Genomic DNA, 26,013 nt, shown 5'->3' on the forward strand with positions numbered 1-26,013 from the left:
TATAAATGTGCGCGAAACTCGTTTACCTAACATTTACAAATTTGGGAGTAATGATTGATAAAATATTTAATGAACTATTTACTAATCCAGTGGTTCCCTAGGACTCCTGGGGGTTCTTGAGGGAAGCCACGTGGCCAAAGACCTTCTGGTAAAATGCACACGAAGGGGTACTTCAGGGGTACTCCGGGCAGAGAAAGACTCAGCTGGTGGTACAGTAAGCGAAAAAGGTTGGAAACCACTATACGAATCCATTGTAAATGTTTGTTTACAAGGTGTTATTATAAAGTGCTTCCCCTGTTGGGTTTCTGTTAAGCTATTCCAGATGCTCTCAGTAGATATTGCATTGTCCTTGTGCCTTTTCACCTCTCCACCTTCCCAGTTATGCAATATTAAAAGTGCCTGCTGTCAGATGTATCCGTCTCTAGTCCTGGGTTGCTGTAAGGCTAACGTTTTGTGTATCAGGGCTAGGTGCTATCAGGGATTACACCAGGATTTGGGTTCAGATAGCATTAGTGAAACAGGAGTCCCATGTTGTTTCCTGAGATTTAGCTTTTTTCCGAACTCGCTCCCACCTGCTTCGATGTGACGCGATGTCCAGAACTGTGTGTGTGCGCCCTTATGCAAGTGTTTACGTGAGTGTGTGTGTGTGTGTGTGTGTGTGTGTGTGTGTGTGTGTGTGTGTGTGTGTGTGTGTGTGTGTGTGTGTGTGTGTGTGTGTGTGTGTGTGTGTGTGTGTGTGTGTGTGTGTGTCCATTCCAAGGTGTGTATGTGCATGTATTCTTTCCCCCTCGGTAGAGCTTAGAGAACTCTGGAATGAAAAGCGCCGTACAAATTAAATGTATTATTATGTTCCGCACTGTGTATCCATGCGTTGTCATGTGCTTATGTGCATAGCCTACAATGTGTGTGAAAGCATGTATTTTATTTATTTATTTTTATTTCACCTTTATTTAACCAGGTAGGCAAGTTGAGAACAAGTTCTCGTGTGCAAGTCGGTCCGCAGTGTGTGTGTGTGTGTGTGTGTGTGTGTGTGTGTGTGTGTGTGTGTGTGTGTGTGTGTGTGTGTGTGTGTGTGTGTGTGTGTGTGTGTGTGTGTGTGTGTGTGTGTGTGTGTGTGTGTCAGTATAAATATAATCCTGTGAAAAACAAATCCAGGGACAGTGTTTTTCTCTTTTACTGGAGAGCAGTGGGAAGAGGAAGAAGGAAGATAAAGAAAGGAGGAATGGAGGCGGGGAGGAATATCAGTCAGAGCAGCTTAGAGAAGGGTCAGTGACCTGGAAATACCTGCACTCTGTCCCAAATGGGCGGCAGATAGCCTAGCGGTTAGAGTGTTGGGCCGGTGACTGGTTCGAATCCCTGAGCCAAATAGGGGGGATAATCTGTACCTGTTCCCTTGAGCAAGGCACTGGTCAAATATAGTGCACTATGTAGGGAACAGGGGGCTATTTGTGATTCAGCTCTGGCCCGTCCCTAGCAGATTTATAACACGCATAGAAATGACTCTGTTGTTCCCAGATTATCCCTACAACATACAGTGGGGCAAAAAGGTATTTAGTCAGCCATCAATTGTGCAAGTTCTCCCACTTAAAAAGATGAGAGGCCTGTAATTTTTAGAAATCTTGCTTGTTTGTAGGTGACCAAATACTTATTTTCCACCATAATTTGCAAATAAATTAATAAAAAATCCTACAATGTGATTTTCTGGATTTCTTTTCTAATTTTGTCTGTCATGGTTGAAGTGTACCTATGATGAAAATTACAGGCCTCTCATCTTTTTAAGTGGGAGAACTTGCACAATTGGTGGCTGACTAAATACTTGTTTTGCCCCACTGTACATGTACGTCCATAGTAGTTGGCAAAACAGCACAAACAGATCTGGGACCAGGCTACCGTCGATTTGGTCCAACAATCTATGGGTTAAGTGAGGTGATTCGTCCACTAGGATCGATGCATATCAGTCCAGAGCATAGTGCCTATTGATCAAGTTGTTAAGAGGGGTAATGACTTGAAAAGTATTCCACGCTGACCACGGTAAATCACCCCTTTTAAATGCTGCGTAAAGTCACCAAGGACGGACTACCTATGTGCTGTATCTGTTTTGTCTGTGTACCTCTTAAAAACCATGTCAAGATGCTCTAGGGTGACATTTATGTTTATGGTGTGTAGTTGATGTGTTTGTGTAAAATTACTTTGTCAACCTGTAATGGTCCGCTCTTTCTTTCCTATTGGTCTCATGTCTTCCTCTCTCTGTCTCTCTCTCTTCTTCTTCTTGTTCTCTCTCTCTCCCTCTCACCATCATTCCCTCTCCCCCTCTCAAATTAAAATTTGAACATAATTTATTGGCATGAAACGAGCAATGAATGTGTTGCCCTTCAAGCAATTAAAATCATGTAATACTATGCAAAATAGCAAATCACAGAAGAAAGTAAGACTCAAGATAACTGTTAAGACTTTCACAAACCTCTCTCCTCTCTCTCTCTCTCTCTGTAGGTGATGTGGTGGACATTTACCAGCGGGAGTTTCTGGGCCTGAGGGAGCGTCTGCACTCTGCCGAGCAGGAAAACCTGAAGCGCTCCAAGGAGCTCAACCTGGTGCTGGAAGAGATCAAGAGGGCCATCGCCGAGAAGCAGGCCCTCAGGGACATCAACCGCACCTGGGCCAGCCTTTCCGGTTAGACCAACAGACTGGAGGGAGGAAAAACTAGTTAGAACCAGTCAGAACTAGTCAGAACCAATTACAACCAGTCAGAATGAATCAGTCAATAAGTTTGCTAGATTTTACAACAATCAGTTACAATTTAAGCAACTGTAAAGCCACATCTACAGTGCCTTCAGAAAGTATTCATACCCCTTGACTTATTTCACATTTTGTCGTGTTACAGCCTGAATTCAAAATGAATTAATTAGGTTTTATTAATTATTATTATTTTTTTTATTTTTTTTCTGACAAAGTGAAAACATGTTTTCACACATTTCTGCTAATGTATTAAATGAAATACAGAGATATACCATTTACATAAGTATTTACATCCTTGAGTCAATACTTTGTAGAAGCAACTTTGGTGGTGATTACAGCTGTGAGTCTTTTTGGTATGTCTGTATCAGCTTTGCACATCTGGATTTGGGGATCTTCTCCCGTTCTTTGCAGATATTCTCAAGCTCGGTTAGGTTAGATGAGGAGTGGTGGTGAGCAACACTCTTCAAGTCTTTCAGCTGATTTTCAATGGGATTCAAGTCTGGGCTTTGGCTGGGCCACACAAGGACTTTCACATTCTTGTTCTGAAGCTATTCTAGAATAGCTTTGGCTGTATGCTTGGAGTCAGTGTCCTGTTGGAATGTAAATCTTCACCCCAGTCTAAGGTTATTTGCATTTTGAAGCAGCTTCTCATCAAGAATTTGCCTGTATTTGCCTCCATTCATTGTTTGCTCTATCCTATCTCCCAGTCCCCGCCACTGAAATGCATCCTCATAGCATGAATCTGCCACCACCACGGTGATGGGTGATGAGCTGTGTGTGTCATGGCGCTTTGCAAAGAGGCCAAAGAGTAAAATGTTTGTCTCATCAGACCACATAATCTTTTGCCTTATGATCTTAGTCTTTCACATGGCTTTTTGCAAACCCCAGGCAATCATGCTATCGTGTGCCTTTTTTCTCAGGAGTGGCTTCCGTCTGGCCAGATTGGTGAAGTGCTATAGAAACTGTTATCCTTCTAGGAGGTTCTCCTGTCTCAGCCAAGGAACACTGTAGTTCTGTCAGAGTGGTCATTGGGTTCTTCTTGCACAGGTCGCTCAGTTTGATCGAACAGCCTTCTCTAAGCATAGTCTGGGTAATAACATGTGTATCATTGATGGAGACCACTGTACTCTTGGAAACTTTCAACACTCTAGAAATAGTTTTACACCCTTCCCCAGCTCTATATGCCTCATCACAATTCTATCTCGGAGATCTAAGGACAGTTCCTTGGACATGGTATAGTTCCTACTCATGCACTGTCAACTGTGGGACCTTGTATAGACAGGTGTGTTTATTCCTAAATCATATCCAAACAATTGAATTGGCCACAGGTGGACTCCAAACATTGTATTGACATCTCAAGGACGGTCAAAGGAAATTGTATGCACCGGAGCACAATTTGGAGTGTTGTAGCAAAGGGGTGTGAATACTTATGTAAATGAGATTTCTGTATTTCATTTTCAATAAATGTTAAAACATGTTTTCACTTTGTCATTATGGTGTGTGTGTAGATGGCTGGGGGAAGAAAATAATATTTAATTCATTTTGAATTCAGTCTGTAACACAACCAAAATGTGTCAAGGGGTATAAATACTTTCTGAAGGCACTGTATAAGAACTGTTTTTTAAACTATTACAACTCTCTGTAAGGGTGGATGGTCCAGAATATGTGGGCTCTACTATTTGGGTGAACCTCACAACAGTATCTAACCATTCAGAAAGATGGGTTGCACTCTAAATGAACCTCTCTGTAATCATTAAGTAATGTACTGTGGGTAGTAATGATATAACTAATACATGAGAATGGAGGACAAATTGGCTATATATATATATATATATATATATATATATATATAGTTGAAGTTGGACGTTTACATACACTTAGGTTGGAGTCATTAAAACTAATTTTCAACAACTCCACAAATTTCTTCTTTAATGAACTATAGTTTTGGCAAGTCGGTTAGCACATGTACTTTTTTCCAACAATTTTTTACAGACACTTATAATTCACTGTATCACAATTCCAATGGGTCAGAAGTTTACGTACATTAAGTTGACTCTGCGTTTAAACAGCTTGGAAAATTCCAGAAAATTATGTCATGGCTTTAGAAGCTTCTGATAGGCTAATTTACATCATTTGAGTCAATTAGAGATGTACCTGTGGATGTATTTCAAGGCCTACCTTCAAACTCAGTGCCTCTTTGCTTGACATCATGGGAAAATCAAAAGAAATCAGCCAGAAATTGTGGACCTCCACAAGTCTGGTTCATCCTTGGGAGCAATTTCCAAAGGCCTGACGGTACCACGTTCATCTGTACAAACAATAGTACGGAAGTATAAACACCATGGGACCACGCAGTCGTCATTCTGCTCAGGAAGGAGACACGTTCTGTCTCCTAGAGATGAACGTACTTTGGTGCGAAAAGTGCAAATCAATCCGAGAACAACAGCAAAGGACCTTGTGAAGATGCTGGAGGAAACAGATACAAAAGTATCTATATCCACAGTAAAATGAGTCCTACAGTGGGGCAAAAAAGTATTTAGTCAGCCACCAATTGTGCAAGTTCTCCCACTTAAAAAGATGAGAGAGGCCTGTAATTTTCATCATAGGTACACTTCAACTATGACAGACAAAATGAGAAAAAAAATCCAGAAAATCACATTGTAGGATTTTTAATGAATTTATTTGAAAATTATGGTGGAAAATAAGTATTTGGTCACCTACAAACAAGCAAGATTTCTGTCTCTCACAGACCTGTAACTTCTTCTTTAAGAGGCTCCTCTGTCCTCCACTCGTTACCTGTATTAATGGCACCTGTTTGAACTTGTTATCAGTATAAAAGACACCTGTCCACAACCTCAAACAGTCACACTCCAAACTCCACTATGGCCAAGACCAAAGAGCTGTCAGAGGACACCAGAAACAAAATTCTAGACCTGCACCAGGCTGGGAAGACTGAATCTGCAATAGGTAAGCAGCTTGGTTTGAAGAAATCAACTGTGGGAGCAATTATTAGGAAATGGAAGACATACAAGACCACTGATAATCTCCCTCGATCTGGGGCTCCACGCAAGATCTCACCCCGTGGCGTCAAAATGATCACAAGAACGGTGAGCAAAAATCCCAGAACCACACGGGGGGACCTAGTGAATGACCTGCAGAGAGCTGGGACCAAAGTAACAAAGCCTACCATCAGTAACACACTACGCCGCCAGGGACTCAAATCCTGCAGTGCCAGACGTGTCCCCCTGCTTAAGCCAGTACATGTCCAGGCCCGCCTGAAGTTGGCTAGAGAGCATTTGGATGATCCAGAAGAAGATTGGGAGAATGTCATATGGTCAGATGAAACCAAAATATAACTTTTTGGTAAAAACTCAACTCGTCGTGTTTGGAGGACAAAAAATGATGATTTGCTTCCAAAGAACACCATACCTACTGTGAAGCATGGGGGTGGAAACATCATGCTTTGGGGCTGTTTTTCTGCAAAGGGACCAGGACGACTGATCCGTGTAAAGGAAAGAATGAATGGGGCCATGTATCGTGAGATTTTGGGTGAAAACCTCCTTCCATCAGCAAGGGCATTGAAGATGAAACGTGGCTGGGTCTTTCAGCATGACAATGTTCCCAAACACACTGCCCGGGCAACGAAGGAGTGGCTTCGTATGAAGCATTTCAAGGTCCTGGAGTGGCCAGTCTCCAGATCTCAACCCCATATAAAATCTTTGGAGGGAGTTGAACGTCTGTGTTGCCCAGCAACAGCCCCAAAACATCACTGCTCTCGCGAGATCTGCATGGAGGAATGGGCCAAAATATCAGCAACAGTGTGTGAAAACCTTGTGAAGACTTACAGAAAACGTTTGACCTCTGTCATTGCCAACAAAGGGTATATAACAAAGTATTGAGATAAACTTTTGTTATTGACCAAATACTTTTTTTCCACCATAATTTGGAAATAAATTAATAAAAAATCCTACAATGTGATTTTCTTGATTTTTGTTCTCATTTTGTCTGTCATAGTTGAAGTGTACCTATGATGAAAATTACAGGCCTCTCTCATATTTTTAAGTGGGAGAACTTGCACAATTGGTGGCTGACTAAATACTTTTTTGCCCCACTGTATATCGACATAACCTGAAAGGCCGCTCCGCAAGGAAGAAGCCACTGCTCCAAAACCACCACAAAAAAGCCAGACTACGGTTTGCAACTGCACATGGGGACAAATATCGTAATTTTTGGAGAATTGTCCTCTGGTCTGATGAAACAAAGATAGAACTGTATGGCCATAATGACCATCGTTATGTTTGGAGGAAAAAGGGGGAGGCTTGCAAACCGAAGAACACCATCCCAACCGTGAAGCACGGGGGTGGCAGCATCATGTTGTGGGGGTGCCTTGCTGCAGGAGGGACTGGTGCACTTCACAAAATAGATGGCATCATGAGGTAGGGAAATTATGGGGATATATTGAAGCAACATCTCAAGACATCAGTCAGGAAGTCAAAGCTTGGTCACAAGTGGTTCTTTCAAATGGACAGTGACCCCAAGCATTCTTCCAAAGTTGTGACAAAATGGCTTAAGGACAACAAAGTCAAGGTATTGGAGTGACCATCACAAAGCCCTGACCTCAATCCCATAGAACATGTATGGGCAGAAATGAAAAAGCGTGTGCAAGCAAGGAGGCCTTACAAAACTGACTCTGTTACACTGGCTCTGTCAGGAGGAATGTGCCATTATTCACCCAACTTATTGTGTGGAGCTTGTGGAAGGCTACCTGAAACGTTTGACACAAGTTAAAGGAAATGCTACCAAATACTAATTGAGTGTATGCAAACTTCTGACCCATTGGGAATGTGATGAAAGAAATAAAAGCTGAAATAAATCATTCTCTCTACTGTTATTCTGACATTTCAGTAAGAATTAGGTTGAATTATATATGAATGGTATATCCAGTCAGTAAGAAAAGATTGCTACTCAAATATACTGTACATGAATGAGCCCTTTAGTAGCATCCATTCTCATTTTAACCACATTAATAATAATGTGTGAATTCTGATAAAACATTTTAATGCCCTTCTGACCCCTGTGTGTGTGTGTGCTCCGTGTCTGCGTGCATGCGTTCCTCCGTGTGTGTGACAGACGAGACCAAGCTGAAGCTGTGGAATGTGACGACCAATAAGAATGTGCTCCAGCTGCCCAGTATCTTCCACCACCTGCCCCATCTCCTGGCCAAGGAGAGCAGCCTGCAGCCCGCTGTGCACGTGGGCCAGGGACGCACCGGGGGTCAGCACACACACACACACACTTTGGAGCATACTACACACACAGACACACACACAAGCACAGCCACGCATGGACGCAGACACATGCACACATTCTCTCTCTCGCTTTCTCTCTTTTATCTCCATCCTTTCTTACTTCCACCTCTTCCCTCCCCTCAGAACAGTAATAGTGTCTACTGTCCAGACCATTTTTTTCATCCTCAACCTCCCCTCTCTGGCTTTCTGCCCCACTGTGGCTGTGCCAGTAGCCCATTTAGACTTCACCCTCTGTCGGGAGCTAGCCCCCCGCCCTTAAACCTCCACCCCCTGGAGAGGCCATCCATACTCTCCAGACAGCCAGCTAGACTCTCAGAGGTGCTATTAACACGTGTGTGGGTGTGTGGGTGTGTGCGTGTTGCTAGCACTTGTGCTTTTGTGTGTGTACGTACGTACGTGTGTGTGTGCATGTGCATGTGTGTGAGATTTATGTTCAGGCCACTGAAACCCCCCTAAATCAATTCCTCGGGCCACGTCCGTGAGGGTGCCTCGTAGAGCACTAGCCAGGACGCTACCCCTAGCTCCCCTCTACTAATCAGAGTATGTTTTATGGGCGTATTAAATGGAGAAGATAGCCGCTAGGGTCTGCTTATGTTAGCTCACAATGGGAGAGGAAGGGATGGCGAGGACGAGTACAGGGTACTATAATCAACTGTTGCTGCAGAAACACTGCTATTGATGTGGACTTCCTCCCTATGGGAATGGGAAGTTGGTAAAAAAAATACCTGAATTGTAATTCAGCCTTGACAATGTATTCTTCTCTTTCTTTCCATCACTCACCACCATCATCATTCATTTACAGGGCATTGTATTTTTCTTGTGTTGACAAGATTGTCCTTGTAAGTCATTCCACTCTCCACCCCTGCCAGATATACAATCTACAGCCTTTCTCTCTGTACTTCTCTCTCCTCATCTATTTCATCTCACCATCTCTTCGACTCACTCTTCAGAAAACAAGTTATTCTGTCTCTGTCGTGAACAATAAGGTCACACAGGAAAGTTACATTTTCAGCGGAAGTGGGGTACGGAAGCAATCTTTCCCTATTGAACAAGTTCAGCCAGGCCTGAATTCAAGAAATACCGACACACACTCTGCAAATGTTGAAAAAAAAGTATTACAACTGGATTATAGCTCCTGTCCAAATGTTGTAAATTATATATATTCATGTCATAGTTACCAGTCAACTCCAACTCAAAAGTTACTTCACCTTCAACCAGTGAATGCTAGCCCTCTGGAGAGCCCTGCGGTTGTGGGCAGTGCAGTTGTCGTACCAGGCGGTGATACAGCCCGACACTATGCTCTCAATTGTGCACCTGTAAAAGTTAGTGAGTGTTTTTGGTGACAAGCCACATTTTGTTTTAGCCTCCTGAGGTTGAAGAGGTGCTGTTGCACCTTCTTCACCACACTGTCTGTGTGCGTGGACCATTTCAGTTTGTCAGTGATATTTACACTGAGGAACTTAAAACCTTCCACCTTCTCCACTGCTGTCCCGTCGATGTGGATAGGGTGGTGCTCCCTTTGCTGTTCCCTGATGTCCATGATCATCTCTTTTGTTTCGCTGACATTGAGTGAGAGGTTATTTTCCTGACACCACACTCCGAGGGCCCTCAGCTCCTCCCTGTAGGCTGTCTCATGGGTGTTGGTAATTAATCAAGCCTACCACTGTAGTATCGTCTGCAAACTTGATGATTGAGTTGTAAGCGTGCATGGGCAAGGGGTCGTGGTTGAACAGAGAGTACAGGAGGGGGCTGAGAATGCACCCTTGTGGGGCCCCGGTGTTGTGGGTCAGCGGAGTGGAGATGTTGTTTCCTACCTTCACCATCTGAGGGCGGCCCGTCAGGAAGTCCAGGACCCAGTTGCACAGAGCGGGGTTGAGACCCAGGGTCTCAAGCTTAATGATGAGTTTGGAGGGTACTATGGTGTTGAATGCTGAGCTGTAGTCAATGAACAGCATTCTTACATAGGTATTTCTCTTGTCCAGATGGGATAGGGCAGTGTGATGGCGATTGCATCGTCTGTTGACCTATTAGGGCGGTAAGAAAATTGGAGTGGGTCTAGTGTGGCAGGTAGGGTGGAGGTGATATGATCCTTGACGAGTCTCTCAAAGCACTTCATAATGACAGGAGTGCGTGCTTCGGGGTGATAGTCATTTAGTTCAGTTACCTTCGCTTTCTTGGGAACAGGAACAATGGTGGTCATTTTGAAGCATGTGAGGACAGCAGACTGGGATAGGGATTGATTGAATATGTCCGTAAACACACCAGCCAACTGGTCTGCCCATGCTCTGAGAACGCGGCTAGGGATGCCGTCTGGGATGGCAGCCTTGCGAGGTTTCACTTGTTTAAATGTTTTAGTTTCTGCCTATAGGAGGGGAGCAGCAAGATGGAGTCAAGGTCGGATTTGCCAAAAGGAGGGCGGGGGAGTGCCTTGTATGCATCGCGGAAGTTAGAGCAGCAATGGTTGTGCGTGTTGCTCGTGTACTGCAATCGATATGCTGATAGATTGTAGGTATCCTTGTCCTCAAATTAGCTTTGTTAAAATCACCAGCTACAATAAATGCAGCCTCAGGATATATGGTTTCCAGTTTGTATGAAGTCCAGTGAAGTTCCTTGATGGCCGTCTTGGTATCACTTGCGGGGGGATATACACGGCTGTGACAATAACAGAGGAGAGTTCTATTGGGAGATAATACGGTCTGCATTTTATCGTGAGGAATTCTAGGTCAGGTGAACAAAAGGACATGAGGTCTTGTATGTTGTTACAATTACACCATGAGTTGTTAATCATGAAACATACACCCCCACCCTTCTTCTTACCGGAGAGATGTCTATTCCTGTCGGCAAGATGCACTGAAAATCCCATTGGCTGTACGGACGCCGACAGCATGTCACCAGCTAGCCATGTTTCCGTGAAACAGAGTATGTTGCAATCCTGGATATCTCTTTGGAAAGCAACTCTTGCCCTGATTTCGGTGACTTTCTTAACTAGGGACTGGACATTAGCCAGTAATATACTTAAAAGTGGTGGGTGGTGTACGCACATCCGAATTCTCACTAGAAAACTGCTCCGGCACCCTCTCCTCCAGCGGCGCTGTTTTGGGTCGGCCTCTGGAATCAGTACAAATGTCCTGGGAGGTGCAGTCAAATGATTCGCTTTGGGAAAGTCGTGTTCCTGGCCGTAGTGCTGGTTGTGCTGGTAAGTTGACGTCTCTATGATATCCAATAGTTCTTCCCGGCAATATGTAATAAGACTTAAGGGCTAACAATGTAAGAAATAATACATTAAAAAAAAAAAAATACTGCACAGTTTCCTAAGGACTAGAAGCAAAGCTGCCATCTCTATCAGCACCATCTTGCAGTGAGGTTATTGACAATATGACCAATGTATGTTTTATCAACATTTCAACAACATTCCCAGCTAATGAGAAAACAGACTTGGTATTTAATTTAAGAGAATGAACAAGATTTAGCAAGGCAACCTTGGGGCTAATTTGAATGCACGCCAATGGCTGAATTTGAGGGATTTTTCTCATCCGTACCCACGTGACCGCAGTAAAATGTCACTCCGTAATAAGTTCTATTGACTGGCTCATTCCACACAATTGAGCATGTCGTTGGTTCTTTCTCTCCCTGTACTGACTGTGATTGGTCTATGTGTGTCCCCGTCAGTGTCGATCGTGATGGGCGTGCCCAGTGTGAAGAGGGAGGTCCACTCCTACCTGACGGACACCCTCAGTTCTCTGATGACAGAGCTCAGCGCCGCAGAGAAGGAGGACTGCGTCATTGTGGTATTCATCGCTGAGGTGAGATACTATAGAATGAGAGAGTGAGTGTGTGTGTGTGTGTGTGTGTGTGTGTGTGTGTGTGTGTGTGTGTGTGTGTGTGTGTGTGTGTGTGTGTGTGTGTGTGTGTGTGTGTGTGTGTGTGTGTGTGTGTGTGTGTGTGTGTGTGTGTGTGTGTGTGCGTGTGCGTGTGTGTGTGTGTGGTCTGCTGTGTGTTCCGACCTTCTGTGGTCATGGCTTTTGAAGTGAGTCCGTGAACTCTTTATGTGTGTGTGTATGGGTCTGCTTGCGTGCTTGTGAGTGTATATGTACTGTGTCTATAAAAGGTCAGTGATCTGAAGAGCTAATGAGTGATGCTACCCCAGGCTACTGCCACTAGCACACACATCCCCTACTGCTCCGCTAATAGCCTAGACACTATCCATCACTAACTTGTCTGACCCATATTAACTCCCTAAGGTCGATCTCCGCACCCCCACGGAAATCTAATTAGCATTATAAAAACATCCCCATAAAAATATGTCAGTTTAAGCTAGACATGTTTCTTTGCATTGGATGCATCTCAATCCACAGCATCTGCATATGTAACATTCCCGCATCTGCGGTGAAAGGTGAGAGCTAGAGCGCTATTTGTCAGACCATGAGACATTCTGAAAATCGGTCTTCTCGCAAAATCATCTGTAGTGTCCGAATGGTTTGGCCTATTATGACCCCTCTATGGAAAGATGAGAATCTCCGTTTTGCTCTGCTACCCCCCACAAGCATCTTGGGACTTGTCTAAAGTCGATTCAACTTCTGTCTGTAGAGTCCAAGCAGTTTGCGCTACACACTATGACCTTTCTATATAAAGGTGTATTAGGAATCCCACAGGCCTCAAAACACTCTCTGAAGGTCCCCCGGTACCAGTTGAAACAATTTATTGTAGTACTGTATCGAATAAAATAAAATGTTATTTGTCAACAGACCTTACCGTAAAATTCTTTAAAGCATTATTTAACAAGCACTTTAACCAGCAATGCAGTTTTAAGAAAATAGAGTTTAGAAAATATTTGCTAAATAATGAGGCTATATACAGGGGGGTACCGGTGTGGGGGTAATTTTAAATTTTCCTACCTCATGATGCCATCTATTTTGTGAAGTGCACCAATCCCTCCTGCAGCAAAGCACCCCCAGAACATGATGCTGCCACCCCTGTGCTTGACGGTTTGGAAGGTGTTCTTCATCTTGCAAGCATCCCCCTTTTCTCCTCCAAACATAACAATGGTCATTATGGCCAAACAGTTCTATTTTCGTTTCATCAGACCAGAGGACATTTCTCCAAAAATTGAGATTTTTGTCCCCATGTACAGTTGCAAACCGTAGTCAAGCTTTTTTTTATGCTGGTTTTGGCTCCTTCTACTGTGGATATAGATACTTTTGTACCTGTTATCTCCAGCATCTTCACAAGGTCCTTTGCTGTTGTTCTGGGATTGATTTGCACTTTTCGCACCAAAGTACATTCATCTCTAGGAGACAGTACGCGTCTCCTTCCTGAGCGGTATGACAGCTGCATGGTTTGATACAGTGAATTATAAGTGAAATAATCTGTCTGTAAATAATTGTTAGAAAAATTGTGTCATGCACAAAGTAGATGTCTTAAAAGACTTGACAAAACTATCATTTGTTAACAAGAAATTTGTGGAGTGGTTGAAAAACGAGTTTTAATGACTCCAACCTAAGTGTATGTAAACGTCCGACTTCAACTGTATGTACACTACTGTTCAAAGTTTTGGGTGACTTAGAAATGTCCTTATTTTTTAAAGAAAAGCACATTTTCTGTCCGTTTAAATAACATCAAATTGATCAGAAATACAGTGCAGACATTGTTAATGTTGTAAATGACTATTGTTGCAGAGGCCCATTAATGTAATATCTACATAGGCGTACAGAGGCCCATTATCAGCAACCATCACTCCTGTGTTCCAATGGCACGTCGTTAGCTAATCCAAGTTTATCATTTTAAAAGGCTAATTGATCATTAGAAAACTATTTTGCAATTATGTTAGCAGAGCTGAAACCTGTTGTGCTGATTTAAAGAAGCAATACAACTGTCCTTCTTCAGACTAGCTTAGTATCTGGACCGTCTGCATTTGTGGGTTCGATTACAGGCTCAAAAAGCCTGAATCAAAGACTTTCTTCTGAAACTCGTCAGTCTATTCTTGTTCCGTGAAATGGAGGCTAATTCCATGCGAGAAATTGACAATGAAAGCTTCAGAAGAAAGTTATTTGCTTCTGGACATTTTGAGCCTGTACCCACGAATGCTGATGCTCCAGATACTCAACTAGTTTAAGAAGTCCAGTTCTATTGTTTTTATTGATATTCCATTAAAAAAACAATCTGCCAATTCAACAGTTTCCAGCTGAAATAGTCATACTGTAAAAATATATTTTTTAAATACTTTTTTCTATATTGTAAAATAATAGTGAAGACAAGAAAACTATTAAATACCACATGGAATCATGTACTCACCAAAAAAGTGTTGAACAAATCAAAATATATTTTATATTTGAGATTCTTCTAAGTATCCACCCTTTGCCTTGATGACAGTTTTGCACTCTTGGCATTATCTCAACCAGCTTCACCTAGAATGCTTTTCCAAAAGTCTTGAAGGAGTTCCCACATACGCTGAAGACTTGTTGGCTGCTTTTCCTTCACTCTGCGGTCCAACTTATCCCAAACCATCTCAATTGGGTTGAGGTCCGGTGATTGTGGAGGCCAGGTCATCTGATGCAGCACTCCGTCACTCTCCTTCTTGGTCAAATAGCCCTTACACAGCCTGGAGGTGTGTTGGGTCATTGTCCTGTTGGAAAACAAATGATAGTCCCACTAAGCGCAAACCAGATGCGATGGCGTGTCGCTGCAGAATGCTGTGGTAGACATGCTGGTTAAGTGTGCCTTGAATTCTAAATAAATCACAGACAGTCTCACCAGCAAAGCACCCCCACACATTCACACCTCCTCCATGCTTCATTGTGGGAACTACACATGCAGAGATCATCCGTTCACCTGCTCTGCATCTCACAAAGACCCGGCAGTTGGAACCAAAAATCTTAAATTTGGACATCTGACCAAAGGACAGATTTCCACCGTTCTAATGTCCATTGCTCGTGTTTCTTGGCCCAAGCAAGTCTCTTCTTATTATTGTTGTCATTTAGTAGTTAGTAGTTTCTTTGTAGCAATTCGTTCATGAAGGCCTGATTCACACAGTCTCCTCTGAACAGTTGATGTTGAAATGTGTCTGTTACTTGAACTCTGTGAAGCATTTATTTGGGCTGCAATCTCTGAAGCTGTTAACTCTAATGAACTTATCCTCTGCAGCAGAAGTAACTCTGAGTCTTTCTTTTCTGTGGTGGTCCTCATGAGAACCAGTTTCATCATAGCGCTTGGTGGTTTTTGTGGACTGTAATTTCTCTTTGCTTATTTGAGCTGTTCTTGCCATAATATGGACTTGCTCTTTTTCCAAATAGGGCTTTCTTCTGTATACCACCCGTATTTTGTCACAAGACAACTGATTGTCTCAAACGCAGTAAGAACAAACGATATTCCACAAAGTAACTTTCAACATGGCACACTTGTTAATTGAAATGCATTCCAGGTGACTGCCTCATGAAGCGGGTTTATGGAATTCCAAGAGTGTGCAAATCTGTCAAGGCAAATACTCTCAAATATATTTGGATTTCTTTAACACTTTTTTGTTACCTCATGCTTCCATGTGTGTTATTTCATAGTTTTGATGTCATCACTGTTATTCTACAATGTAGAAAATAGTAAAAAGAAAGAAAACCCTTGAACAAGTAGTTGTGTCCAAACTTTTGACTGGTACTATATACAGTGCATTCGGAAAGTATTCAGACCCCTTGACTTTTTCCAGAACGTTGTTACGTTACACCTTTATTCTAAAATGGATTCAATTGTTTTCCCCCCTCATCCATCTACACACAATACCCCACAATGACAAAGAAAAACAGGTTTTTAGAAATGTTCACATTTACATAAGTAATCAGACCCTTTACTCAGCACTTTGTTGAAGCACCTTTGGCTGTGTTACTGCTTCGTGTCTTCTTGGGTATGACGCTACAAGCTCGGCACACCTGTATTTGGGGAGTTTCTCCCAGTCTAATATGCAGATCCTCTCAAGCTCTGTCAGGTTGAATGTGGAACGTCGCTGCACAGCTATTTTCAGTTCTCTCCAGAGATGTTCGTTCAGGTTCAAGTCCGGGCTCTGGCCTGGCCACTCAAGGTCATTCAGAGACTTGTTCCGAAGCCACTCCGGTGTAGTCTTGGCTGTGTGCTTAAGGTCATTGTCCTGTTGGACGGTGAACCTTCACCCCAGTCTAATGTCCAGGGTGCTCTGGAGCAGGTATTAATCAAGGTTCTCTCTGTACTTTGCTCTGTTCATCTTTGCCTCAATCCTGACTAGTCTCCCAGTCCCTGCCGCTGAAAATATCCCAACAGCATGATGCTGCCACCACCATGCTTCACCGTAGGGTTGGTGCCAGGTTTCCTCCAGACATGACCCATGGCAATCAGTCCAAAGAGTTCAATATTTCGTTTCATCACACCAGAGAATCTTGTTTCTCATGGTCTGATAGTCCTTTAGGTGCCCTTTGGCACTCTGTCAGAGTGACCATCGGTAGGCCGTCACCCTTCCATAAGGACAACTATCTCTGCAGCACTCCACCAATCAGGTCTTTATGGTAGAGTGCCCAGACGGGGCTCCCAAGTGGCACAGCGGTCTAAGGCACTGCATCTCAGTGCTAGAGGAGTCATTACAGACCCTGGTTCGATTCCAGGCCGTATCACAACCGGCCGTGATTGGGAGTTCCAATAGCGCGGCGCACAACTGGCCCAGCGTTGTCCAGGTTTGGCCGAGGTTGGCTGTGATTGGAAATAGGAATATGTTCAGAACTGACTTGCATAGTTACATGAAGGTTCAATTAAATGTTTTGTATAAAATTTTAAAAATCAGGTTCTTGATCAAGGTCCTTCTCCCCGGATTGCTCAGTTTGGTCTGGCGGGCCAGCTCTAGGACGAGTCATGGTGGTACCAAATTTCTTCCATTTAAGAATGATGGAGAGGACACTGTGTTCTTGGGGACCTTCAATGCTGCACAAACGTTTTAGTACCCTTGACACAATCCTGTCTCGGAGCTATACGGACAATTCCTTGGACCTCATGGCTTGGTTTTTGCTCTGATATGCCCTGTCAACTGTGAGACCTTATCTAGACAGGTGTGCCTTTCCAAGTCATGTCCAATAAAAAATGTTACTACAGGTGGACTCCTGGGCGGCAGGGTAGCCTAGTGGTTAGAGCGTTGGACTAGTAACCGGAAGGTTGCAAGTTCAAACTCCCAAGCTGACAAGGTACAAAGGTCATTCTGCCCCTGAACAGGCAGTTAACACACTCTAGGCTGTCATTGAAAATAAGAATTAGTTCTAAACTGACTTGCCTAGTTAAATAAATGTGTAAAAAAAAGTTATAGTGTGTCAAGGATGATCAATGGAAACAGGTGAGCTCAATTTTGAGGGTCTGAAGGTATTTGTTTTGTATATTTATTACATTTGTAAAAGAAAATCTAAACCTGATTTCACTTTATTGTGTATAGATTTTTTAAATATTCCGTTTTAGAATAAGGCTGTAATGTTGGGGTTGTGTGGGGTGTCCAGGATACCAGTGGGGGACGGCAGGGTAGCCTAGTGGTTAGAGCGTTGGCCTAGTAACCGGAAGGTTGCAAGTTCATACTCCCGAGCCGACAAGGTAAAAATCTGTAATTCTGCCCCTGAGCAAGGCAGTTAACCCACTGTTCCTCGGGCGCTGATGTTGATTAAGGCAGCCCCCCGCACCTCTCTGATTCAGAGGGGTTGGGTTTAAATGCCGAAGACACATTTCAGTTGAACGTATTCAGTTGTACAACTGACGAGGTATCCCCCTCTCCCCTCTCCCCTGCTTAGTGATGCAATGGCGAACAGGCTAGCTGCGCAGGTAGGCCTGTGTTTGTTCACTGGAATCGATTGGATTGTGAAGAAACCCTAATCATGTAAAAGTGTTATTTAAGTCCAAAGGACCCTGTGGTGATGAATGATTATGTGTGTGTGCGTGCATGTGAATGTAAGGCGTGCAACAGCATGAATAGTACATGTATAACCAAAATGTGTTTATTTCTGTGTGTGCGCATGTGCGTGTGTGTGTGTGCGCCTGTGCCCCTCCCAGTGTATTGCTTTCCCCTGCTGTAATAGCATAATGTAAGAGCAGACTGACTAATGGTGTAGCTGACTGGCCAGCCGGAAAGGTCATGAGGAAGCGAGATACATATAGAACTTTGTGATTAAGCCATGCATCAAGTTATTATCACCAGCATTAGTCAATCACACACACAGACGCACACCCACCACACACGGATTTTGCGTGGGTGCGTGTTAGTGTGTGCCTGTCCGTTCCTGTGTGTACACGTGTGTGTGTCTCGTAGCGTCTTGTGGTATGTGTGTGTGCGTCCATGCGCGCCTCTGCATGTGTGTCTGTGTGTGTCTTGCTGCAGTGTGTGTCAGTGTGTGTGTGTGTGTGGTGTTGAGTCCCAGTCTGTCTTTGTTACAGTCCCCAGAGTGGCTATAGTTAAAAGGCAATGAATGACATCTGCATTAGTTAACACTTTCCGATGGCTGGCAGGCCTCTCTCTCGCCCTTTCTCTCTTTTTCCCTTTCTCACTCACTATCTTCCCCTCTCTTTCTCCACCTTGTTTTTCTTTGTGTAGTTCTCTTTTCTTTTTTCTTTATTTCTCTCTCTCTCTCGCTCACCCCCCCTCTCTTGTGTTTCCATCCCTCTCCTTCTCCTGAATGTCTCTTAGGTTATGCCATCTCTCATTTTTATTACCCACGCCTCTATAGGGGCATCTCAAGAGCACGGAAGTAGCAGCTCTCTCTCTCCGAGTCTCTCTTTCCATCCCTCTCTCTTTCCCTCCCAAACATGTCACACCCTTTCTCTCTTCAACTATCCATATGTCTGTCCCTCTGTCTCTCCATCCCTCTCTTTCCCTCGCGTCTCCATCTGTCAGTGTGTGACCATAAGCAAATAAAACACAGAACTAAACAAATACGATGCAAACTATTTGGTTCCGTTGTCTAGGTAACTACACATGTTGGAACAGGACTAGAACAGTAGGTTAAGGGATTAGTTGGGACAGTATTGTCGATGACCGTGGTCCCCTGGTTAGGTAGTAGTAACCTCGTTGTACTGCATCGGATTTTACATGACTGTTGCAAATTGACTGGCTACAGATTAGGGCTGTGTATGACATATGAAACAATGGTTCTATGAAACTCATACACTAAAACCCACGTGACGCGTTGGCTGAACACATGAACAAGTCATGATACACCCATGTTCCTCAATAGCATTCCATGTCCAGGACCAAGGGTGCCAGGTTGTCGAGCAAGGCTTTGAAGTACTAGACCACCAACGCAATGTGGAGAGGTCGTTTTCCGACTGTCATTCTTTTTAAGCTTGTTCCTTGACAGTCCTGTCAATTGAAGTCGCAAGCCTCTTAACGGACTCTGCAGCAGACATTGTCACCTCTGAGGTCCTGTTTCTCACCTCTGGGGTCATGGTACATTCCACCAGTGGAGTGGCTCAGAGCTGAGGAGGGCGACACTCCACTAGCTCATCAGCTGTGGGGGGGTCTGGTGTTGAAGGGGGCCTAATATAGCACACACCAACCCCTTGGAGAGATGAAAACAGCCTGGTGTTATTTCTGTTTTTCCAATTTCTCTCTCTGTCTTATTGTCTCTCTCTCAATCTCTTCTCTCTCACTTCTATCTCTTTTCCTATACCTTTTCAGCTTCCTGCCTTAGGAAACCAGATTTTGGGCTAAATTGTCCTGGTACTGTGTGAAGTTCACGATTCTGTTGACCTTAACAAGGGTCGAGGACCATTGGAAGTAAAATAGCCCCATAATATCAATGATTCACCACGATATTTCACAGTCGGTATGGGGTTCTTTTCTGCTCATGCATTCTCATTTCGACTCCGAACCTACCCCTGGTGTTCATGGCCAAAGAGTTTTATTTTCATGGAGGAATGGTCTAAGATCCTTCCCAATGTGTTCCAACTCATATAAACATTTTAGGAAAAGGCTCGTTGCCGTTATTTTTGCAAGGTGAGGTATTGAAAGGTATTGAAAACAGAAGTGTCAATAATTGGGACCCCTATCTTTTTGCGAAAAAATAAATAAATAAAAATATTACTTGTTAAGTGAAATCTCTTTCTCTGAGCAATTGTATTAGTATAAAATAATATAATTTCCCAATTATTTCAGCATACAATTTATCTCAGTATTTGAATGATTTATTTTTTATACCGTCATTTTTGCTCATCTTTATTAAGGGTGTCAATAATTACTGGTTTCTCCTGTTTACAAGATAATGTTTTTCATAGCTGTCCTGGCACCGAGGGTGGAAATTTGACAGGCTATTTTGTATTTCCCTTGTGGTAGTCCCCATCCCCTCCCTCCCTCTATTGCTCTCTCGTCCGGTTAATTTGAGGAGCGGAGGATGTGGTCCGTGATCCCAGGTGTTTCCTGTTAGACGTCTGATCCCTTGCTTCTCTCTCTCCACCTACAATGCTCCCCCATTCTTCTCTCCATCTGTCAGCCTTTCGGGATGGAGAGACATAGTCAGGGAATTTGGAATCATTTGTTGTTTAATGGCCAAGACATTTCTGAGGACTGTTTTGGAGTTAGCCCTCCAGAAGGGCATGGCTAGTCTGAGCAACAAGCAAAGAAAGATGGCGTCAGCTGTTAAGTTATATAATTCATCGTTAGTATTGCATAATGTTACTGTGCATTACTTTTTTGAGGCAAACCCTCTTGAACAAGCATGATGTTGGTTTTTCCTGTGGGTTTATATGGAAGTCGTGAAGCAAATTTGGCCAGTGGGTGTATACGTGTGTACATATTATCCTCTCCTTGACCTCAACACAGCTCTGGATGTCGGATTTATACAAAGCCAGATAATTACACCATCAAGCTGGTGCTTCCACTTGGGACGAAACTGGAACAGCCCGCAATCTCCATTGTGGCTTTCTTGGAACACTATTTATGCATTGCACAATTACTGTGACGTTGTTGTTGTTGTGATAGAAAAGCAATTTATTTGTGCTTTTTATTTTATTTTGTATCCAGGGCAGATTGTAAATGACAAAGGCAAAAGTCTTGTAGGCAAATCGTTCTTTGTGTACAATAGTACACATGGGAACCGTGTGTATATTATGTACAGGCTTTCTATCTGCAGCCATATCGTCTCTTAATGGAACAGAAAACTGCATTGACATTGGATTTTATTTGTCTTTTTTTTATTAATAAGTTTCTCGTTTTGCAGACGGACCAACAGTATGCCAACAGCGTGGCTGACAACCTCAAGCGCCTGTAAGTACCGCGGGATGCTGTTTCCATGGAGACCTGCCTCTCCATGGAGAGGACTGTTGTCACTTTCAATTCGGGCTCAGTGTGTGTTGGGTGGACCTGTGGAATAAGGTGTTTGTGTGTGTAGTATTTTTAAATGATTTTGTTATTGTGTGTGTTTGCTACCTGCGTTTGATGTTTGCATGTTCATGTGCTTTGTGTGTGTGCGTGCGCGTGTGTGTGTGTGTGAGATGTATTCACTCTACTTGTGCCCATATGTGACGTTTGGTCTCTGCTTGTCTGTTTAAGTCTTGGATCTATTCCACACGTGCACTTCTGTCTTCTTTGACGTGTGTGCATAGTGTATTTCTATTTGAATACATGTTTGTTTATTTGTGGTGTGTGCATTTCACTGTATCCTGTTTACCTTCCATCATGCGCTCACATACACACACACACACACACACACACACACACACACACACACACACACACACACACACACACACACAAAGTCTTGTATAACTAACCTTGTGGGGACACACAATTCAGTGCCATTCAAAATCCTATATTTCCTAACCTTAACCCCAAACCCAAACCTATCCTCCTAGCAACTTCCATAGACCGACAGTATCCCCCCTCACAAATTGCCCACTGTGCAGGTTTAAGAACCTGCTGTTTTAGACAGTCATGTTTGTCAGTGGGAGATTGAGCCAGAGCTCTTTCCTGCCGAGGTGGCCATTTTGACCCAAGATGATACCAGTGGTCACTCCGTCACTGTCACTCTCCTAAGCCCCCTAGCAGTGTCACCTCAGGGGAAATGGGCTGCGTCTCAAATGGCACCATATTCCCTAAAGTACACTGCTTTTGACCAGAGCCTGATGGGCCCTGGGAAGAAGTAGTGTGCTACATAAGGAATAGGGTGTCATTTGGGACACGGACATGGTTGGAGATGGCTATGGGGGTTGACGGAAGGAAGGGGGAGGGGAGAGAAGAGGGCAGGAGGGAGGTTGAATGTGCCCCCTGTCACCTTGTCGTTCTCTCAGTGAGATTGGAAACACAGGAGAGAGGGGGGTGAGTGTGTGTGGTGTGAACTATTGTGAGTTAGTGTGTGTGCATGTGAGTTCCTAAGGGGCAGCTTTTCCTGTCCTGGGTGATTGGCAGGGTTAGTGATGCACACTTGACCCCTGTCTCTCTCATGATTGGATCCTCTCTCTCTTTGTACGTCCTTATCTGAATTGAATTGAATTCAAACATTGAATTTGAATTGGCCACACCCCACATGAAGCAGAATTGGAAGGAAGTAAAATGTCATTCAAACCAATTCAACTGAGATGTGAAACATGAAATTCTAATTCGTTTTTCAAATCTTTTATCAAAAGAATATGCCACTTATTGATGCAAGTATTACACATACCATTTCATTAGTTTGATTATAACTCAAAGATATTTTTGTATTTTTCCTTGTCATGAGATGTTACATTGTTCGCTTCCATACTGCAGTGTTTTCTAATATTTAAAACATTAGGGGAATTATTAAATTTACAACCCACAACATGATCTTAAAATATTTCTAGTCCAATATAATTATGAAAAATTGTTATAGGAGAACGAGTTTTAAAAATAAATATTTCAAGCTTATGCTACATGGTATTGGTAACCATACATTGTCAAAATAAACATTACTATGGTGTTAAATAAGCCATTTGAATTGTATTGAATGAAATTCTACTTCCTTTAATTAGAATTCTGCTTCCTGTTGGGTGTGACCAATTCATATTCAAGCATTTGCAACTCAAGCAATTCACAACTATAGGCTACATTGAGGTTTTTCTTTCATTCTTTTTATCTGGCTTTAGTTCGTAAGTCTGCTCAACGTGTGTTTTATTGTTTGACTTTTTTTCACAAAAGCATGCACAATGTGTCAATTTAGGCTGTTTGAAATGTTATGTTTAAGCAAAGTAGGCCTAAATATTCAATAAGTAAATGAAGAAACTTTGAAGAAAAACTGAATTGTTAAGTAAATGTTCAAGAGAAAAAATGGAACTGTTATGCCTACAGCGCATTTTCTATATCATTTCTATATATTATCATATATAGTCAGGCGGTCGTACATGGGTTATTAGCAATTGCGGGTGAAGAAACAGCTGACTAATTCAAATGCATTTCGGTGTATCTTTTTCTATATATTATCATATGTAGTCAGGCGGTTGTGAATGGGTTATCAGCATTTGCGGATCAAGAAACAGCTGACTAATACAAATTCATTTCAGTGTATTTTTTGCTGTGTGTTTGTGTGTGTGCGCGCGATCCTGTCAGGCATTTGAATAACCTGACGAGAGGAAGTGATTATGCACAGGGTGGGAGGGACCAACATGCTGTCGCGTCTGTCAGTCCGTCCGTCCGTCTCTTTGTCTCTTTGTCTATCCCAACAGGGCTGTGTCTGTATGATAGTTGTAGAAAATAAAATGTATAGTTGATACCTCTCTCTCTTTACCCTCCGCCTTCTCTCTCTTTCCCCTCCCCTTTCTCTCTGTTTCAGATTTCCAGTTGAGATCCAGTCAGGTCTTCTAGAGATCATCTCTCCATCAGTCCACTTCTACCCCGATTTCTCCCGTCTCAAAGAGTCCTTCGGAGACCCCAAGGAGAGGGTCAGGTAATACGGCAGCCTTCCCAGCAGATTGCTGCAGCTTTCACAACTGTCTGAGCAACCCACTGCAGTTCAGTACAGGAGACTAGTTTATATTCAAGTCTTGTCTTGAACCGTGGCCCGTTGTTTCATATGAGGATGCTGTGACGATTCGTTGTTGTGCGCTCGCGTGCGTGTGTGTGTGTGTGTGTGGAATACCGTCAGGTTGAGTCTGAGTTGAGGGACACTCTCCACTCCTCTGTTCTTGTGTGACTTGATGACATCACCTCAGCCCTTCTCTCGTCACTTATTTAGTACCCCGCTGGGTGTGAATGAATGTGCGTGTGTGACATTCCAACGTCGAGACTGTTGTCTTCTTTTATTTAGCACTCTTCTGCATGATGTGTGAATATTTAATGGTCATGACTATGCGTGCATAAATGTGTGTATGAGAGAGTCTGTCTGTCTGTTGGTCTGTTTGATTAGCTATCTAGCTGTGTGTCTAACTCACTACTTGTCTACCTAAGTACCTGTCTGTGTATGTGTTGGTGTGTGTGAGTATTTACAGTCAGGTCAAATTCTTTTGGCACCCTTGATAAAGACGAGCAAAAAAGACTGTATAAAATAAATAATACAAATACTGAGATATATTTTATGCTCAATTTATTTATTTATTTTATACAATACAATTAAACAAATACAATTTCTCAGAGAAAGAGATTGTTTAACAAGTTATATATATATATTTTTTAAATCTTAAAACCTCTTAGAGCTACCCCCCTACTTTGTGCAATTTCCGCCTGAAGACATACTCAAATCTAACAGCCTGTGGCTCAGGCACAGGACCAAGGATATGATAACTTCCAAAATGAGTGTGCTACATGACATTTATCATGAAGTCACCCAGGTGTCCCACACAAGTAGCCCAAATGTACCCAAGTGGCCAAATTGGTGAAGGTATACAATTTGAAACAAATAACTATATACAAAATACCAAAATGGTATTTTAACACCCCCAAAAAAAAAAAAAAAAAAATATATGAAAAAAAGATGTGAAGAAAATTATTATTGATTAAAAAAAATATATATACATTTACAAAATAACATGGGTAACTATTTACACACTTTCAATATTTGGAAGACCCTCAGTCCTCTATCAAATCAAATCTATTTAAATAGCCTCAGCCTAAAACCCCAAAAAGCAAGCAATGCAGGTGTAGAAGCACGGTGGCTAGGAAAAACTTCCTAGAAAGGCAAAAACCTAGGAAGAAACCTAGAGAGGAACCAGGCTATGAGGGGTGGCCAGTCCTCTTCTGGCTGTGCCGGGTGGAGATCAGTGGTTGTAGAGGGTGCAACAGGACAGCACCTCAAGTGTAAAAATGAACATTTTAGGGTTCCATAGCCGCAGGTAGAACAGTTGAAACTGGAACAGCAGCAAGGCCGGGTGGACTGGGGACAGCAAGGAGTCATCATGGCAGGTAGTCCTGAAGCATGGTCCAAGGGCTCAGGTCCTCCGAGAGAAAGAACAGCATTAGCATGAGAGCAACTTACCATTCCAAAACAATGTCCTCTCCGTTCAAAAAATATGCCTCAGTTTCAGAATCAAAGCTATGGGAGCTAATGGAGTCTTCAAAAAGCAGATCTGTCTCACTTTCACGATCAATTTCCTCTAAAATTGTTTCTACATTCGTATATATCTAGTCTTAGAATTAGCTTTCCTTGACTTATTCGCCATGATGTTGGATAAACAAACAGCTGAAGATGCAAGTCACCGAAATACTGCTGTGCGTATTAAGCTTCGCTCCTTCACGGTTAAATTGGCAACGACGAAAGAACGGTCCTTACGCCAGCGTTCAATGGAAAGGTTTGTCTTACAACAAAGAACCATGGGATATTGCCGTTTACCTCTGCTCATTGGCTATCTACCCAGCTAGATTTCAAGACGATCAGTGGTCATTGGGTTAAAATACAGTCAATCAACGAGACAGTGGTCATATAATTGGTGCACAATGAGCTCGTCACTTGTTGTCTTCCAATTGTTTTTTCCGGGTCAATACGTCCCGCAAAATGAAAGTGTTACAAACAAACAGTTGATTGCAAGGAAACCAAACATGACTGGATAAAGT

General features: G+C 42.9%; 1 protein-coding gene across 2 annotated transcripts in view; it reads left to right on the forward strand.

Annotated features, from left to right (window-relative positions):
- mgat4b (alpha-1,3-mannosyl-glycoprotein 4-beta-N-acetylglucosaminyltransferase B) overlaps window positions 1–26,013 on the forward strand; it is a 215,805-nt gene that overhangs the window by 106,867 nt on the left and 82,925 nt on the right. For both annotated transcript variants that reach the window (XM_035744560.2, XM_052488489.1), the window contains exons 2-6: window positions 2,491–2,670; window positions 7,867–8,010; window positions 11,715–11,848; window positions 21,236–21,282; window positions 23,801–23,914. In XM_035744560.2, the coding sequence (XP_035600453.1) occupies window positions 2,491–2,670; window positions 7,867–8,010; window positions 11,715–11,848; window positions 21,236–21,282; window positions 23,801–23,914 (619 nt within the window). The remainder of the gene's footprint in view (window positions 1–2,490; window positions 2,671–7,866; window positions 8,011–11,714; window positions 11,849–21,235; window positions 21,283–23,800; window positions 23,915–26,013) is intronic.

The sequence above is a fragment of the Oncorhynchus keta genome, chromosome 30, assembly GCF_023373465.1.
Source record: "Oncorhynchus keta strain PuntledgeMale-10-30-2019 chromosome 30, Oket_V2, whole genome shotgun sequence".
In the NCBI taxonomy this organism is placed as follows: Eukaryota; Metazoa; Chordata; class Actinopteri; order Salmoniformes; family Salmonidae; genus Oncorhynchus; species Oncorhynchus keta.